The 19,078-nt window shown below is 36.3% G+C and overlaps 1 protein-coding gene across 1 annotated transcript in view; it reads left to right on the top strand.

Moving 5' to 3' along the window:
- SSBP2 (single-stranded DNA binding protein 2) overlaps positions 1 to 18,843 on the top strand; it is a 211,739-nt gene extending 192,896 nt beyond the window's left edge. Inside the window, exons 14-16 of the mRNA XM_011934359.1 lie at positions 2,209 to 2,237; positions 10,086 to 10,184; positions 18,224 to 18,843. Coding sequence (XP_011789749.1) covers positions 2,209 to 2,237; positions 10,086 to 10,184; positions 18,224 to 18,253 — 158 coding nt within the window. The 3' untranslated portion in view covers positions 18,254 to 18,843. The remainder of the gene's footprint in view (positions 1 to 2,208; positions 2,238 to 10,085; positions 10,185 to 18,223) is intronic.
- The last annotated feature ends 235 nt before the right edge of the window (positions 18,844 to 19,078 follow it).

Genomic DNA, 19,078 nt, shown 5'->3' with positions numbered 1-19,078 from the left:
AAAAAAAAAAAAAAAATTAGCTGGGCAGGATGCCAGGTGCGTGTAATCCCAGTTACTCGAGAGGGTAAGGTGGAGAATCGCTTGAACCCAGGAGGCGGAGGTTGCAGTGAGCCAAGATTGCTCCATTGCACTCCAGCCTGGGTGACAAGAGCAAAACTCCATCTCAAAAAGAAAAAGAAAACATACTTTATAAATGATGCCTTCTTACCATATGAATCTAAATAGCTACAAGGTGAATGAAAACTCTAACACTAGTGAGAAATACAGACAAGTGTTGCAAAATTGACTAGGTCATACCACACACTATAGTTATATTTATTTTGCATTCACATAAGTTAAATGCAAAACAAACCAAAAAAAAAAACACTTTTTATGTTCGTATATGTTTAAGTAACATGACCATAAACTAATTTAAAAGTCGACAATGGGGGTGAGAGTTATGATTTTTTTTTCTTTTGGAAAAGGTTCATCTTTTACTTAAGTTGGAAAAAATATGTTCATGAGTAATTTAGGTTATATACAGATTTCGCTTCCCCACCTAAGGTCAGGAAATGCCTCCCTCTGATACTTGGAAAATCAATAATCAAGAAATTATTTGCAGTACACTAAGAGACTTTTGAGCTTTTAAGAATTTGTACTTATTTTGACTAGATTGCAGAGTCTTGATTTGCACTGTCCAATTGCATTAGCCACTAGCCATGTGTGACTATTTGATTTTAAATTAAGAAAATTTTAAAATTCAGTTCTTCATTTGCACTGCCACATATCAGGTACACAGCAGCCACTTGTAGCTAATAACTACCTTAATGAACATCACAGAGAAACATTTCCGTTATTGCACAAAATTCTGTTGGACAGCACCATTCTTGGATTTTATTTTCCAATTTATTGCAAAATAATTCACTTTGCAATATTGTTATTTGTAGAACTATTCACAAAAAGATATTTGGTATAGTTAAAAGGCTCTCATTATCTTAGTCACCAGAATATAATTTTCAGAAGATTTTTACCTATGCTTGGCAACTGGCTCATTGCTTTCTATAATGAACATTACTGTACATATTATATATACACATATATATGATTGCATATATGCATTCAGTATTTAATCATTTATTATGCCTGTTTATTTGCAACTTAGGTTAATAAGGCCTAGCTTTATTAGTAATGTTGACTGATGCTATGCCACTAAAATGTTATATTATTTTTATGCTAGGAAAATTGTTAGAAGTAAAATTGTTTAAAATAAAGTTAATATTGTGGCAAAGATCTGATTATTGTTCTGTTACCTAATGTATGATTCTATTTCTCTTTTTTTTTTTTTTTTTGAGACAGTCTCATTCTGTCACGTACACTGGAGTGCAGTGGCATGATCTCGGCTCACTGCAACTTCCGCCTCCCAAGTTCAAATGAATTTCCCGCCTCAACCTCCCGAGTAGCTGGGACTACAGGGGCCCGCCACCATGCCCAGCTAATTTTTGTATTTTTAGTAGAGGTGGGGTTTCACCATGTTTGGCCAGGGTCGTCTCGAACTCCGGACCTCAAATGATCCACCCACCTTGGCCTCCCAAAGTGCTAGGATTACAGACCCGAGCCACTGTGCCTGGTCTCTATTTCTTACATAAGAAAAGAAAATAATATTGATTGTTTATTTCTTCCAAGGATCAAAATAAAAATACAATATTTGAAGACATTTTTAATTTTGAAGAATTGTCATGAATATTCATTGCTATCAACTTTTTAATATTAATACTTAGCTTTTGGTTATTATAGTAAAGTATGGTTTAAAATATTGTCAAACATTGTTGCAAGTGTTCATTTTATATTTTATCAGATTTACAGCATCATTTTCAAAAAATATGTAGATATCTATATGTTATATGTACATTTTATATTTTTAATTGGGTAGGGTATATAAATGGTCTTTCTAAAATTTCACATTCAGGAATCTATGATAACAACAGTTTTCTTCATGCTTCCATAAAAAAAAAGATTGGGAACTAAAGAAAGAACTCCTTGCATTTTCCATCAGATGGTACTGATTCACTACACTGCATAAAAGAAGAGGAATTTTTTCAGATTTAAAAACTCAGGAGCTATAGGCTGGAAAATACATATAATATACTTCACTTATTTAAATTAAAGGAGTGTTTAATTTATAAATGAAATCCTACCTGATAAAGGCTTTATTTTTATATTTTGTTTCAGGCTCAGGAGATATGGACAGTATTTCCAAGGTGAGTGCTGTATATTCTGTGTTGTTTTTAATCAGAATTTTGTTCTTGAACAATAGTTTGAAAGTAGAAGACCAGGTATAATTAATTGGAAATTAAGAATACTAATGCATATTTTCTGCAGGAAAGGGTAAAATAAGTCTTTTAAGAATATTTCTAAATAGACTAAGATTAATTAACAGGACATACTATACATTATTAATTGACACCCAAGTAATAACAAATTTAATCACATTAAGATGTTACTTATTTGTAAAGCGAACTTACAGAATTTAGATAATCTTTTGAAAATGTAAAGATGTCTAAAGAAATGTGAGGAGAGATAAATTTGAAAAAGTGGTTATTATATATCATAAGGACATTGCATTTACATATCCAATTCATCTTGCAAACCTTCATTAGGAAATGCTGATTTCCACAATAATTGTTCTAGTTCCCAAAATAGAGTAAGAAAGTGATTAGAGTAAAATTATATTAGTACAAGCAGGAAAGTGAGCCTTCCATTAGTATGTGTTTGCATTTTCCCTCTTTCAATAGTTTGAGTATCTAAAATGAATCCTTTACTAAAATGCCTTATATTTTTGAAGAATAGTATCTAAATACTATTTAGGTCATGATGAATTTAAAATAGTTCTCAGTGAGTCAAATATGTCTAGAATTACTGATGAGAACTAATTATTTGCTACCACCAGAATGACTCTCTTAGAAGTCTGCTCTATATCAATAAATAGAGAAATTCATTAAGGGATGACTTTATATTTATGTATAATAGTGTAAAATTCCTGCTGCCAAGAAAAATAAAATAAGATTGATTGAGCTAAAAAACATTTTAAATTAAGACTTCAAGTTTTAAAAAATATTTAATTGGAATTCTGGCATTATAACTCTGTTGCCTGGCTGCTTTGCCTCACAAGCTCCACATGTATTTTGGATGTCTATGTTTAGAAACAATAATGTTTAGAAAAAATCAGGAAGGTCTTTTTCTTTTCTAAAAATAGATAAATATTTATAATGAATACTAGCTTACCTCTGTGAGAAATGGTACTTATGAAGCCGGTTTTCAAAACAAAATTCCCTATGTAACTTTATTAGAGCCTTCTCTCTGGACCTTGCAAGTCAGATTACCATGAATGTGTTGGCTCTCAGATACTTCTTTTATTTTTTTTATTTTTTTATTTTAATTTAATTTTATTTTATTTTGAGGAGTCTTGCTCTGTCGCCCACGCTAGAGTGCAGTGGTGCAATCTAGGCTCACTGCAACCTCCCCTTTCCGGATATAAGCAATTCTCCTGTCTCAGCCTCCTGAGTAGCTGGGACTAAAGGCTCATACCACCAAGCCTAGCTAATTTTCGTATTTTTAGTAGAGATGGTGTTTCACCATAATATTGGTCAGGCTGGTCTCAAACTCCTGACCTCAGGTACTCTACCCGTCTCAGCCTCCCAAAGTGCTGGGATTACAGGTATGACCCACTGCACCCAGCATCTCAGGTGTTTCCAACAATTTAATTAGCCGAATTGTGCTTTGTGGTCACCAGTGAAATTTCTGATGCCATATTTGAGAAGCATATTCTTGTATCTACAGATGGATTCTTAATTACAGAAAAGTAGGATCATCCAGATAGTTTTAGGCCATCTTCCTAAAATTTTTACTAACTACCTAAAACCTTTTACATAAGATAGATATAAACAAAATTCTATATGGGAAAGTAATAAACAAAATTCTATATGGGAAAGTACTTTATAATTTGTAAAAGTTTAAAAAATTTTAAAGTCATAATGGTGAATTAAATGTCATCTTCTAATCTGCCCTCATATCAGATCGGTTGCTATTCCTTCTGTGCTTACTTCCCCATGCCTGTTTTTGGATACAAGTTTTTCCACCATACCATGCCCAGTCCTCATAACACTCTCTTACCTAATGATACATTGCTTGTGCTCTAAGCAGTAACTGACCATCCAGTGTGTACCTGTGTGTGCTGGGTGTTGCCTTCTGCACTATGGGGACATAGAAGAGACTTCTTTAACAACAAACACGATTTCTATGCTCAGGTGGTTTATTCTTAGGCAGGAGTTCCTTCATTCAGTAAATGTTGATGCACTGAGGCATTATGCTGGGTTCTAAAAGTCCAAAGATAAGCAAGGTATGTTCTCTGCCCTCAAGAAGTTCAGTTTAACAGAGGAACTCGAACAAATAAGATAAATAAAAACTTTTATAAAGCAAAGTTAATATCCATTTAAATTAACATAAGATTTATCCCCCAGTAATAAACATGCCACTTAACAATGTGCTAGAATTGACTAGTTAAATCTGCCTTCAAATGAGTTCCTACGCATCTCATTTCTACACCACATCTGCTCCAGGTTCATTGGCTCTGGGCTCTAAGCTGGCCGACCCTGGGTGATGGTACCATTAGTGCCTGTTGCACCATAGTCACTTTTTCTCTTAAGATGCATCGGCAGCATCGTGCACATTGTATACCCGCTGCCCCAGATTCTTTCTCTCCCTGCCTCTTTCCACTCCCAGCCTAATTTTTTCAGTCTTTGACTCCGAGGTATGCACAGTCACAGTCTAACTCTGCTTTTCCCACATTTCTTCCTTTTCCAACACATGTTCACCTATCTCAAGAAGCTTTCTTCTTCCTTTTGTTTTCCTGGCATCATTCATTATCGTTCATTTCCATCCTGTTTTTTTCTAGTAATTTTATTTGTGAATCAAAAAGACAGCCTTGACCATTATTGCTTAGTAATTTTTTTTTTTTTTGAGTTGGAGTTTTGCTCTTGTTGCCCAGGCTGGAGTGCATTGGCACCATCTCAGCTTACCGCAGCCTCCACCTCCCGGGTTCAAGTGATTCTCCTGCCTCAGCCTCCCAAGTAGCTGGGATTATAGGCATGTGCCTGTAGAGATGGGGTTTCTCCATGTTGGTCAGGCCAGTCTGAAACTCCTGACCTTGGGTGATCCACCCACCTCGGCCTCCCAAAGTGCTGGGATTACAGATGTGAGCCACCCCGCCCAGCCATCACTTAGTAATTTTTAAAGTCCCTCTTAGGTCTCTAGCCACAGCTCTGTAGTTCTCCAGTTAAATCTGTATTTTGTCAGCACCAGTATCACATATTTTTTAAAAAAATTTTTACTCCATTTTAAATGTTGTGTATAAGTACTACTTCAATTGTTTTTCTACTTTTTATTGCATAGATACTCTATTTTATCCACTGTATATGTAAGATAGAGTACTGAATTGAGAATCAGAAAGCCTGATGCTGCTACAGTACTTACAAGTTGCAGGAACACGTTACTTAATCTCTCATAGGCATAGTTTGCTTAGCTGTAACATAAAACTTGTAGTTCATTCCCTGCCTGCTTCATAAAATTGTTGAGAATCGAGTGTGAACATATGTTAAGGGCTATGAAGTGCTATACAGACATTGAATATCTTTCTTCTCATTAGCTGTACAATCTTTTGTGGACAAGGCTAGGAACTCACACTATCAATTGTACTTTGATGGCACTGTTTTAGTAAGCAAAATGAATTCAAAGCTTCCAATGAAGTTTCAAAATTATTTCTTGCTCAGTTGAGCATTACCTAGTAAAACTCGTGTGCCTCTTTCTCAGAACGCAGAATTTATCTTTAATTTAGAAGACTTTTAAAGATGATATATGAAATTCCTTTCATGCCTTTAATAACTGAGGGGTCACCCATTTAATCAATGAAACAAAAAATCTTTTTCCTTGGAGTTGGGGTTGAGGGTAGAGAGAAGTATATGGTTTGTTTTCTTTTTTTTTTTTTTTTTTTTTGACTCAGAGTCTCACTCTGTCGCCCAGGCTGGAGTGGCACAATCTCGGCTCACTGCAACCTCTGCCTTCCAGGTTCAAGCAATTCTCCTGCCTCAGCCTCCTGAGTAGCTGGGATTACAGGCATGCACCACCATGCCTGGCTAATTTTTGTATTTTTAATAGAGACAGGGTTTCACCAGGCTGGCCAGGCTAGTCTCGAACTCCTGACTTCGTGATCCACCTGCCTCTGCCTTCCAAAGTGCTAAGATTACAGGCATGAGCCACTGTACCCAGCCGGTTAGTTTTCTTAGAAGAAAAGCAGCTAAAGAAATTCTGCAGTTCACATTAACATATCTCACATTTATATTTTTGAGTTTGAAAAAAACATGTATGTGAGAAGACAAGCTCTGATCATATCGTGTTTAATAAATTATCAAGAAAGTATTTTCAACCTGAAGCATTCTGGCCTCAAGAACTTTGGTTCCAGTTAGAGATCCTACGCCATTCACAAGGGAGCTGGTAGATGACTAGAGATCTATACCATCATCTCAGGTGTGCTGACCTGAGTTCTAGCTCAGTTGTACTCACTGGGAGAATGACTGACAGTTTGTTCTTTGAGGGAGCTAGCAGAGTCAAAACAACACTCTAGAAAACTCACTGTTGGCAGCCTGTGAGAAAGCAGTTCAAAATCCACTACTTAGAATAATGTCATTATTATTTTATTCTAATTATAGGCAGAGCCACAGTTTCTATAAATGTTCATTTTTAAAATTTGAAAATGGAAAAATTTAGAATTTTAAAAAGTTTTAAAAGGTTTGGAACAATTTTTAAGGATGGGAGAAGGGATAATAACTTACTAATTAAGAGAAGATATGAGCTGGGCACAGTGGTCCACACCTGTAATCCCAGCACTTTGGAAGGCCAAATGGGGAGGATTGCTTGAGTCCAGGAATTCATGACCAGCCTGAGCAACATAGTGAGATCTCGTCTCTGCAGAACATTTTAAAAATTAGCCAGATGTGGTGGCAAACATCTGCAGTCCTAGTTACCCAGGAGGCTGAGGCAGAAGCATCACTTGAGCCCAAGAGTCCAAGGCTGCAGTGAGCTATGATCTCACCACTGTATTTCAGCCTAGGTGACAGAGACCATGTCTCAAAAAAAAAAAAGAAAAGAAAAGAAGATATGAAATACCTGCTAGATGAAATCAGACCAGGAGGTCTAACAGGGTTAAACATGGCAGTCAGAGGAAATTGTGTTTGCAGTGTATTATGTGTGTATGTGTGTGCCTATGTGTGTGTGTGTATAAACATTCATGTATGACATCATAGCTTAAGAGAAAGAATTTCCAGCTTGAAGAAATGATAAGTGAGAATGTAATAAAATTTCTTGAAGTTGGAATCAGTATAATCCTAACCATATTTTTTCAAGCAAAACTCTTAAAGTAGGGAATAAAGTACACATTCATTGAAATAACTGTAACCGATGAGCCTAATGTATCTAAAAGTAATCTTGTTACCCTTTTGTGCTGAAGCAAGTAGAGTGACTTTTTGACCAACCTAAGTCCTTTTTGTACATCATATTCTTGCCTTGTTGATGAAACCTACTGGACATATTACACAAATACAGCTACAGTTAAATGAAGCATACACACAATTCATTGCCACCCACCCTCCTAACCTGTTCTGGGATGGTTTTTGGTACCACTATCTTAGCTGTCCCTCAGATGCCAATATTGAATGTGCCCTTTAGCCTGTATCATCATGTCACTCAGTGATTACGGACAGCACAGTTTTCTTATGACTTCCCACTGAGGAGCTTCTGTTGTTTTCCAATTTTGCAAAGATTACTCTAGTTAAAAACAAACAAACCAAAAAAACCCGATTGTCCTATCACTTCAAGCTTTTCAAATATGGTCCAGTAGGCTGAATAGGAATAGGTTTCAGAGATCTGATTTTATCTCAGTTTTGTATGTTGAATGTATCCTTTTAATCTTCCTCTCAGTGCCCTTAAATACTCATCCCCACCACACACACACACACACACACACACACACACACACACACAAGGGTATAATGCTGAGCCACCATGCTATGAAGAGGTTGCATGTAAAACAGAAATAATAACATTGGAAGTATTTTGTATGTATTTAAATATTAGCAATGCAATGTTACTTTAAAATTCTAAATATTTAAAAATCAACACATTGAGTTAGGAATCAGGTTTGAAGTTAGCCAAACTTTCAGAATTATAAATCAAGAAATGATACATGGCAAATGTGCAGCAAAGATTTAAAGTACCCTGAGTCAAGATACGCTGCTTCTCTCATGGCACCTTGTATACCACAGGGGGTATGAATGTTACACAAGAATAAGAAGGTTCATTTCACTCTTTTGTTTGTGTAAAATATGCGGCTTCCGACTGCATCCTTGAGTTTTCTTATATATATGTATATATTTATTAGAATGTATTTATTGTAGTATTACCAGTTTCTCCATTATATATAAAATGACAGAAATCCAAAAGAATTTATAAATTATGAGTAAATCTTATAATATTTTTTATAAATTCAGTTTCCTTTTTGAGCTAAGTAAGCATTATCATTCCTATTTTCAAGGTACAGTTTATTTAACTAATAACTTTAATAATTAATGAATTCTAAAATAATGCAGTCAGTTAAATTTTACTTAATTTTTTTCCCAGGAAATCAAGATATTCAGATTCATTTCAACATATAGTTGCTTTTCTATATACTTGGGTAACTAACATTTTCAGAGAAAAATTTATCAAAAAAAACAGAATCCTCTTTATGCTATTAAAGTATGTTTCCCAAGTCCTTGGGGTTTCTTGACATAGAGAGCTCCAATGGACTTCAGAGGATCCTTGTTCTCAGATCCTCCCTGCGGGGTACACAGCAAGACAAGACACAGTGCATTTCTACCAGCTCATCTACCGGTCTCTGCTTTACATTTTAACCATTTTCTTCTGGGAATAGCTCATTCATGAAATGTTAATTTTTATGATACAAATTGTTGTGGTTAAGACAAAATTCTCTGAGCAAATTTCTTTAAAACAAAAAATCTAAAAACTAATTCCAAAGCAATATAAATAGGAATAGCTTAGGAAAAAGTATCTAAACTCTTTCTTCCATTTGAAATAACAAATAAAAATGTTTAACTCTGAAGTTTTTTTTACAAGTTAATAAATTGGACCTTGAAAGAATTACAGTTATACTACTGTGTAAACATGGTTTATAGTCCAATGTCATTCTATATTTCCTGTTGATGTGGAGTATCAGGTATCCTGCCATGGCTGAAATTGTGCGGTAGTAGTGAGACTAGCAAATTTAAATAGAATATGAAGCAATGCACTGCTAACTTGGTGTTTGATTAGATTGCTAATAGCAGTCATTTTATCTTCAAGGAAAGTTCCAAAGTAAATCTACTCTTAAACTAATAATAGGAAAATGTTCTAAAGCAGTTTTGTTTTGAGCCCCCTTTTCCTCTAAAAGTACATAATAAATTTTCAAGTCCTAAGGTGTCTCTTGTTCTTAACTACAGTTGTTAGCTTTCTCTTTTCCTTAAAGTTCATGTAAAAATGGTTGAAATAGTGTTATCTGTATACTGCATGTAGAATTAAAAGGAAATGTTTATTAAAACAGTGACCTTTCAAAGTTTGGTTAGTGAAATGACTAAGGGAGTTATTGTTCCATCTTGTCTTATCAGTGGGTAGGATCTCTTCATCATACCCCTGCTGGGAATGTTTTAAACTCTCCAGAGTTTTAGGAACTCTATAAGCTGAGGGTGGGAAATTGAATAAATATTGATTCTGAACCTAAGAAAATAGTTGTGGTAGGTTATTGGGGTTTTTTTGTTTGTTTTTTAGATTTTCATTTGGGAAGGCATTAGTACTTGTCAAAGTGCAAAGAATGAAATAGAATACGTGGTAGAAGTCTAAGATTAAAATTATAAGTATGATTTGTCCTTAGGGATGTTGCTATAGATTCAATATTCGAAACAGTACAATGCAAGAGGGAAATTAAAATCTTCAACAATGCCTTGTTTTCTAAATCTTGTTTACAGAATTCTCCCAATAATATGAGCCTGAGTAATCAACCGGGCACTCCAAGGGATGATGGCGAAATGGGGGGAAATTTCTTAAATCCTTTTCAGAGTGAGAGTGTAAGTATTCTCTTGACTATATTATACCCAGATTTTATTTCTGAAGCTCTTCTGCTAGAATAAATGCATAAAGCCACTTTTACTACTGTTTATCTAGAGTTCAACAGGTTTATCTTTTAGAAGTCAGGAGAGCCTTTAAGTGGAATATCTTTGAAAATAATTTTTAAAACAAACTTTTTTACTTCTATTTTGTGTACGTAGTTAGAAAAACCATAATAACAATTTTCTCATTGAGAACCTCTACTGTAAAGGAACAAACTGGAAACAGGTTGCCTATTTGATACTTTTTATAAGTTTTCATGCTACTAAAGTGTCTCAGGTTGCTGCAAAACTAGGTCTGTTTCAGTGCTGTCCTCAAAATCTAAAAAGTCTGTTCTTACTTTATATAGTAGACCTCACTGGACTGAGGGCCAAATTGGCGGTCTGTTAACCTGAGCTAAATACCCAAGTCACTGCTTGTGTGTGATTGTACTATTACACAAAAGTTCATTCCATTTCTCCATAGAAGTAGACAGAACCAAAAAGAGAAGCAATAAAATTCATTCATTTAACAAGCAATTACTGAGCACTTACCACATGCCAAGGCAATACGCTAGGTATTGGAGAGACCAAAAAGACAAAATGGTGCCTTTTCTCAAGGAGTTCTACATAATGTAATGATTTTTTTACATTAATATTTCACATTAGAAACCCCAGTGGAATTTTTAAAAATACAGTTTCCCAGAACTCTCCCTAGACTTCGTGAATCAGAATTTCCAGGAGTGGGGCTGGGCATACTTGAATGTGGAAAAGCTTTGTTACTGATGCTGGTGTACATTCTCTGCTAAGAACCACTGAATTGGAATGTAGCATAAAAGATTTCAAAACCCAAATGAATTTCATCTTCGTAGGATTCATGCCATCCTTAAAATTTATGGGGAAGGACCTACCAAACTGCAGTCAGAATCAGAAGAGAGACTACCCTCATTTTGCCTAACTCAGCATTTACCAGAGGTTATACCATCAGAATTTAAAACACTGGCTAATAGCACGTCTACATTTATACAGAGTGGCTGCTTTATACGGAGTAACTGTTCCATTCCCAAAACAGAACACAAGATTGAGTGCTCTGTGGATTCTTTTAGTTCTGATATCCACGTAGGACCTTTGCTGGGGACAAGGCTTCCGCTGTTTTTAGACTTCATCTCTGTTAAAATTATGCTGATCTGTAGTTTGTTTTACTTGCAGGCTATATATGATTAGTGAGGACAAATAATTTTTTTATGTGTAACAATTTACAGTAAAAAAAAATTTAGTCTGTCAGTGATAAGGAAAAACATGAGAAGCTGCATAATTTAAGTCATAATGCTTAAGATTGTGGGAATTATTTTTTAGATCCTGGTTCTTTGGTTTGCTTCAAAACTATGGACAAATTACTTTTCCTATGTTCACTTTTATCTAATTAAAGCCATTGATTTCCTTTTCAAGTAATTTTACCAGCAATAAAATGGCATAATTCAGTGAGGTATTTGATAATTCAGTTCAGTTTAACATTTATTGCGCCTATTATATGCAAAGCATCAGGTTAAGACCAAGGTATTCTGAAATAAATATAACACCTACTTTCAAAGAATGCAACCCAATAGGAAAAACAGATGTTTATATAACTAACACATGTCAGATTAATGAGTGCTATAATGTATATATAAGCCAGGTATTTTAAAAGTCAGAGGAAATGATTAATTTGGAGTTGGAAAAAACTTTTTAAAAAAGATTCCACATGACTTTCACTCATGGGCAGTGAAAAGAAGAACTCTCCCCTCTCCTTCCTTCCCAAATTTGTCATTAGTGACTGCTGTCTTGTTTAACAGTTGGAAGAGGGGTGCCAATTCAGAATGGGCATCAGAAAACTCACTGAGGCAAAGAATCAGATATGACAGGATGTGGAGAACTTCCTTACACAAAATAAGCACCAGCTTCTCCCTTCAATCCCTAATGAACTATGCACATGGCAGACAACAGATTCTTGAGACTATGTGCATTTAGAAACGAGAACAGCTGGAACAGGGCTTCTTCCACCCCTAACTTCTGGCCCACCCTCCCTGCCCCTGAACCTAAGTGGGTTCAATGCTAGCTAGACTGCCAGCAGAGTTAGCGGCAAACAGAAGTTCCCTGCTTTCTCTTCCCTCCTTGTCTCCGGTCCCCACCAGAAACGTTGTAAAAGGAAAAATAATTTGATGGTGGACTGAGGAACTGCACCACCACCCTGGAAGGTAGTCCAGCCTTGGAAGCAGGTCCACACTGGCTTCTCCATTCTTCTGTCTCCTGAGAAGAAGGGACTTGTTATGAATGATATCATTGTTATCTGTGGCTTTCTCTGTCATACTACCATACATTTTTGTTTAGACCTTTTTATAAAGTCAAGCAATAAGAGGAGAGAGGAAGAAAGACAAAAGAGATTTGGTGCTGACAAATGTAAGGCTTTGAAGAAGTAAATAATCTTGTTATCCCCAATAAGTTAGCTTTGCTATAATCAAGGAAAAGCAGAACCCTTAATGAATTCAGAAAGAAAACATTTTTCAGTAAATGAACATGCAAGTTCTAGTGTTCAATACACATAAGTCTGAAAGCACATATTTTTGAGCAGTCTGCCTTTTAAGGATCTGTCGGGTTTTATCTTGAAGTTAAATCACAGAAGGAGGCCTGAGAAGGGAGCAAATATCTATTGAGTACTCTTTATGTACTAGATACTATCCTACTCTCTTCACACTCACACATGCTGCTTCATTCAATTAATATAGAAACAAAAATGCCCAGCCCAAAGTCATAAACCTTGCGGTGCCAACATGCTTGACAAAACAAAATGCGAATCAAAAAATATTTCACTGCTTAGTTGTTTTTTTTTTTAAATCACAACCAAGACCCTTTATTTCAAGAAACAAAGATGCCCCCTAGTGTTCAAACTGTAAAATGTTTGTTTTGGAAAGTACAGACTACAAAAAACCTTAGTTCAAAAAAATAGTTTTTCATGCTTCTCAAGTGAAGAAAGTAGCTGGTCTTATTTCCTGAATTAATTTAACAAAGTATTTTCCCATGGCACTGTAATATAATCAATTGAGTAAACATGATGTTAAAATAATGGCATCAAATAGGAATTACAAACAAGATGGTAGATTATCTTTCGTTCCCTTACCCCCACTTTGCCATTTTCTGCTATTGTAAAGAAATCACATCAGCCCCAATTTTTGTATGTAATAATATAAATACTAAATTTATTTCACTTTTGTTTAGCTCAGAGTAGAGGAACTGTTCTTTATTTCTCTCTTATTAAGAAAATAAAGTATCATACAGATGCTTAAACAGAAATAGAGTAAGAATTAAAGTGTTCTTGACATGTATAAAGAGAAATTTATACACATTGTTCAAAGACTTCATGGAAATCTCTGGATTTTATGGTACATGAACTTGGCATAATAAGGAAAAAATCACAAGTTCACAGCAAGGCGTGCTATCTCATTTCACATTAAAAGATAAAATAAGTTGGTGTACATTTAAAATAATATCTTTAAGGGTTACATTTTTAACTAAATCAAACTATAATTCTGTTGACTGCTTTGTAAGAGCCATTTTACCATCTGGTTAGGAGAGCCAAACTCACAGAATAGTTTTGAAACAGGGCAACCTGATATCACAGCATTTTGGCATAAACATTACAATATGTCATCACATATTGATGCAGCAGTACAATAGAAACATTGAAGTGTGGTCTCAGTACAGTACACCATGAATATTTTATGTCTCTAAATATGATACTCCATTTAACACCTACTCTTCCTTTACTTCTGGAAAATTGTAAGCCGCTTTTCTACTACTTTGAAGAATAGTAATCTATAGCAAAATTCCTTTTTACTTGCCCATTCTGAGTTTTCCTAGAAACTTTGTTATTTCCCCTTATTTCATTTTTTGAAGTAGTTTCAGTAATGGTGGCCAAAGATGAGCAGTGTACAGCCTTAGGAGTGTAAATAGCACTTTGCATATGTAGACACCCAGGCATAAATACAAACTATTTTACTGTACTAAATACGTTTAGCATACCATCTTATATTTATTTGTACTACTCAAAAATTAGACTTTATTAGATGATTGCTCATTTTTCCTTTCTTTTTGAGACCGCAGTCTCACTCTCTCGCCCAGGCTGGTGTGCAATGGTGCAATCTCGGCTCACTGCAACCTCCACCTCCCAGGTTCAAGCAGTTCTCCCAACTCAGCCTCCTGAGTAGCTGGGATTACAAGTGTGTGCCACCACTTTTGTATTTTTAGTAGAGACGGGGTTTCACCATGTTGGTCAGGCTTGTCTCGAACTCCTGACCTCGTGATCCACCCACCTCAGCCTCCCAAAGTGCTGGGATTACAGGCATGACCCACCGTGCCCGGCCGGTTGCTCCTTTTTCTGAGTTGTATTGCGTGGAGCTGATGCTTCCATTTTGACTGAATTGGGCCCTCATTTTCTCTATTTTTTCACTCAGTTTCCTCCCTGGGGCAACCTCGCTCTTTAACTTGACAACAAATCAGTAACAAAGTAACATTTTTCTATAAGATTGACTTAAAACATTTGAAATATCACAGATAAAAAATGTTAACAGTTGCCAGTGTTGAGATGATAGCAACAAATAAAAATGCTTGATAATAGAGTATATGCATATATGTAGCTTTACATATATACACACTCTTAACAATGTATAGTAGAATGAAGGCTATTCTATATTTTCAACGCTATTTCCTAACATTACCTGACATATGAATTAACTGGAATAATTTTTTGTGTTTTTTTTTTGAGACAGAGTCTTGCTCTGTCGCCCAGGCTGGAGTGCAGTGGCGCCATCTTGGCTCACTGCAACCTCTACCTCCCGGGTTCGTGCCATTCTCCTGCCTCAGCCTCTCGAGTAGCTGGGACTATAGGCACACACCACCACGCCTGGCTAATTTTTTGTATTTTTAGTAGAGATGGGGTTTCACCGGGTTAGCCAGGGTGGTCTCAATCTCCTGACCTCATGATCCATCCACCTTGGCCTCCCAAAGTGCTGGGATTACAGGCATGAGCCACCGCGCCTGGCCCCAGAAACTTTTTTAAAAAGCATTTCCTTTGAGGTCCTTTCTGAAATGCTTAGTATCTTTTACTGTTTTATATTATTGACACAGTATACTCAAAAAAATCTTTGTTTTAAAAGAATGATTATCTTTATTATCTGCCCTATTAAATTAACTAAAATTACATACAACAAAAATTTCAGTTCCTGAGTTGTACTAGCTACATTTCATGGACTCAGTAGCAACGTGTGGCTAATGGCTGTTGCACTAAACCGCACAGAATTAGAACATCATCATCACAGAAAGTTATATTAGACAGTGCTGATGGAATCACCAGTATTTATTGTAAGTAACAGTAGCTGCAGAAAGCATAGATTAAATTTATCGGTGCCCCTTTTGCCATATTATCTGATTTTTTCTACTCTAATAAAACCTTGCTATCCACTTATTTTCTTTTTATTTATTCTTGCCTCTAAACTTTTAAATACCAAAATATAGTTCTGTTTAGCCACAGGTTCTAGATAGGTGAAGTGTGCTGTCATTGTTTATAATGTGAGACGTGGAATCACATTATGTGCATGGGATCAATTGAGTAAACATATTAAATGGTATGATGTCTGTGATGATGAAATGGTAGAATGAAATGTGATGTGATGAAATGGTAGTAAGTTCCCCTCTGACACAGGGTCAGGGATCAGTTCCATGTCATCAGCATTTGTCTATAACTGGGGGGTTTGCTTTGCTTTGCTTTTCTGCTGCTATGATCAAGGGGAAAGATTGTCTAAACTGAATCTCTTTTCTTGTTTCTGGCAGCCTCCCTCTCTTTTTTGTTCTCCTATGATCTGTCTAAAAGTCTCCCCTTTTAATCATCATATACTCACTATAATCCTACCTACAGGATCAGTTCAAGTATGTAATTTCACTTTCCTGTACTGAAACACTGTAGGCTGTGAAGTGATTAACAAGTATTAATAGATTTTCCTTGATGTAATGCATGTTTAAAGGATTAAACAATCCTCTTCCTATAGTCCAGTGACCCTTTTCCAGGCCTAATCACCCACCTTTCCTCAGGAACAGTGCATGCTTTTGGTTTGAGCCCTAATGACATCTGGCCCAGACATGTGCCACCTGAGCCATTGCCCCTCTGTGCTCTTCCCTGGGGAGTCCTGCTTCCACACTATAATCCGTCCTTACATCAGTATACAGCTATATGTCCTTTCTGATTTCTGCAGCCAATCTCAGCTTGTCTAGAATTCACTTCATTTTATTCTCTTTCTGCCAACTTTCTGAAAAATTTGTGCTCCCCTACCCAGGATTATCACAGCTTCTGGTTAGGTTCCTGGAGCCTGGGACCAGTCCCTTTGCCTTTATCTGCCTTTTTCCAGGAGGCACAATTGTTATTAGCATGTTGAAAGGAATTGCCTTTTACCCTGGTCCTCATGAGTTTCCAATAAAACATTTAAAACATTTCACATTTCAGGGTCCACATTTATATTTTAATTTAGAAACTGTCTTCATCCAAAGAGTCTTCAATCCCACATGTGGGATTAGAGGCCTCTCCCTACAGCTCAGATACTCTAGAGCTGTGTTGTTCAAAATGTAACCACTAGCCACATGTGGATACTCAAACTTAAATAAATTAAAAGTAAATAACATTAAACATTTAGTGTCTTGACTGCACTAATCACATGGCATGTGCTCAGTAGGCACATATGGCTAGTGACCTCCAAGTTGGACAGCACAGACCACAGAACAGATATATTGTTGAAGAAAGTTCTCTTGCATGGTGCTGCTGTAGAACTTTTCTGTCACAGTCTATTCCCCAAGAATATGAGGGTACAGTGGCACAATTAGCAAAATAATTGCTCTTTATTTCTCTCTAAATCATTTTTGAAACTATTTTTTTCCAAACCTCTGAAACCCTCACCTTTTTTCATTTGTCAGCCTCATCAAACTGACAAGTCAGCATGTAACAATGATGTTCCTACTCACGTGCAAAAATGACTGGATTACAGTTAGAGTCACAGGCCGAGCACAGGGTCTCACGCCTGTAATCTCGGCACTTTGGGAGGCCAAGGCGAGCAGATTGCTTGAGCCCGGGAGTTTGAGACCAGCCTGGGCAACATGGTGAAACCCCATCTCTACAAAAAATACAAAAATTAGCCATGTGTGGTGGCTTGTGCCTGTACTCCCAGCTACTGGGGAGGCTGAGGTGGGGGGATCACCTGAGCCCAGGGAAGTCAAGGTTGCAGTGAGCTGAGATCACTGCACTCCAGCCTGAGTGACAGAGTGAGACCCTGTTTCAGACAAAAAAGATTACAGTCACAGATTCTGGGCAAGATGCTTAAATGCTGCAGTATAAATTAGTTTCTTAAGTATTTTCAGTGCTTTAATGAGAGCTTCCCAGGGCCAGCTTGCAGTTGTTTTTGTTTTGTTTCCCTACAATATTAACCTAACACTTGTTGAGCACTTTCTATGTATTCAATAAATACTTGGTTTAGGGATTTTATATCTCATCTTCCCCAAGCCCCTTTACAGATAGAGAAACTGAAGTCAAGACAGGTTAGGTAGCCTCCTCAGTTTACAACCTAGTAGGTAGCAAAGACTAGTCCTCATACTTAGTTATGATCCAGCCTTGGACTAAATTTACCCAAGGTTTTTACAAGTGCCTGCAAAACATAAATCTGTCTGGAGGGAGAAGGCAGAGGGACTGGGTAATGATCAGCCTTCTGGGTTCAGGGAGAGAATAGGACTTGATGCTTTCCAGGGGAAATATTTAAAATTTCAGTATTAGGTTAAGTCTGTATCAGTTTACTTTTTTTATAGTTTCTTATTTTATGTTGTATGAGATGAAAAGCTTGCACATAAAAGATGATAAGAAATTAGAATTCTTCGTTTCTGTTGTACCAAGAAGAACCTTAGTGATCTCTAAAAGAATTGTTGTTAAAATATGGATTCTTCTTTCCTTCTAGTACTCCCCTAGCATGACAATGAGCGTGTGATCCATTACCAAGTCTCCTCATGAAAACCACAGTGAGTCAGCCCTTCACAGAACTACTACGGAAGAAAATTATTCATCACAGTGTACAGTTAAACAAAGGAATCTCAGTCACACCAAACCAACCTTTTTATTTCCTGCTCTCTCCCCTCTTTTGTGAAGAAAGCGGGTCCAAACGTGACACAAACAACTGTACGGAGTGGCATATTAGAATTGCCCTAAACTGAACTGCAAATAATTATGTGTGTATGTATATGTGTGGGAAAGAGAATGTACTGTATATGTGTATGTTATACAGACATATACACATACATACATTGACCCACAGGACATTGTAAAATATTATCACATGACATCTTAAGTAGAAATAAGTAGGGACTTTTATTCCATCCTTTTTTTCACGTTTACATTTTAATTATTACAAGTTGCTCCTGCCCCCTCCCTGAACTATTTTGTGCTGTGTATATCACTGCTTTATATAAGTTATTTTTTAAGGTGAACTCAGATGTTATGGTTTTGTAAATGTCTGCAATCATGGATAGGAATAAAATCGCTTATTTGAGAGCTTTCATTAAATTGCGTCTGATGCAAGTTATCCTGTGAATCACAAAGTGTAGTGTCTCAAAAAATAGAAGAAAATGTGTCTTCGTCTTTATGTTGAATCAAACAATTTCTCAGTTACCTTCAGTGAAAAGTATTTTTTTAATTTTTATTTGAGAAAAACACTTCAAATCAGTAAAAGCTTAACTGGGGCCTCACACAGTGTATTTCTGCAATAACTGCTTTAAACGGAGTTCTTGATTTGTTTGTCTTAGATGATACAGAAATC

The sequence above is a fragment of the Colobus angolensis genome, unplaced genomic scaffold (genome assembly GCF_000951035.1).
Source record: "Colobus angolensis palliatus isolate OR3802 unplaced genomic scaffold, Cang.pa_1.0 Scaffold134, whole genome shotgun sequence".
Lineage (NCBI taxonomy): Eukaryota > Metazoa > Chordata > Mammalia > Primates > Cercopithecidae > Colobus > Colobus angolensis.
This window is presented reverse-complemented; position numbering and strand designations above follow the sequence as displayed.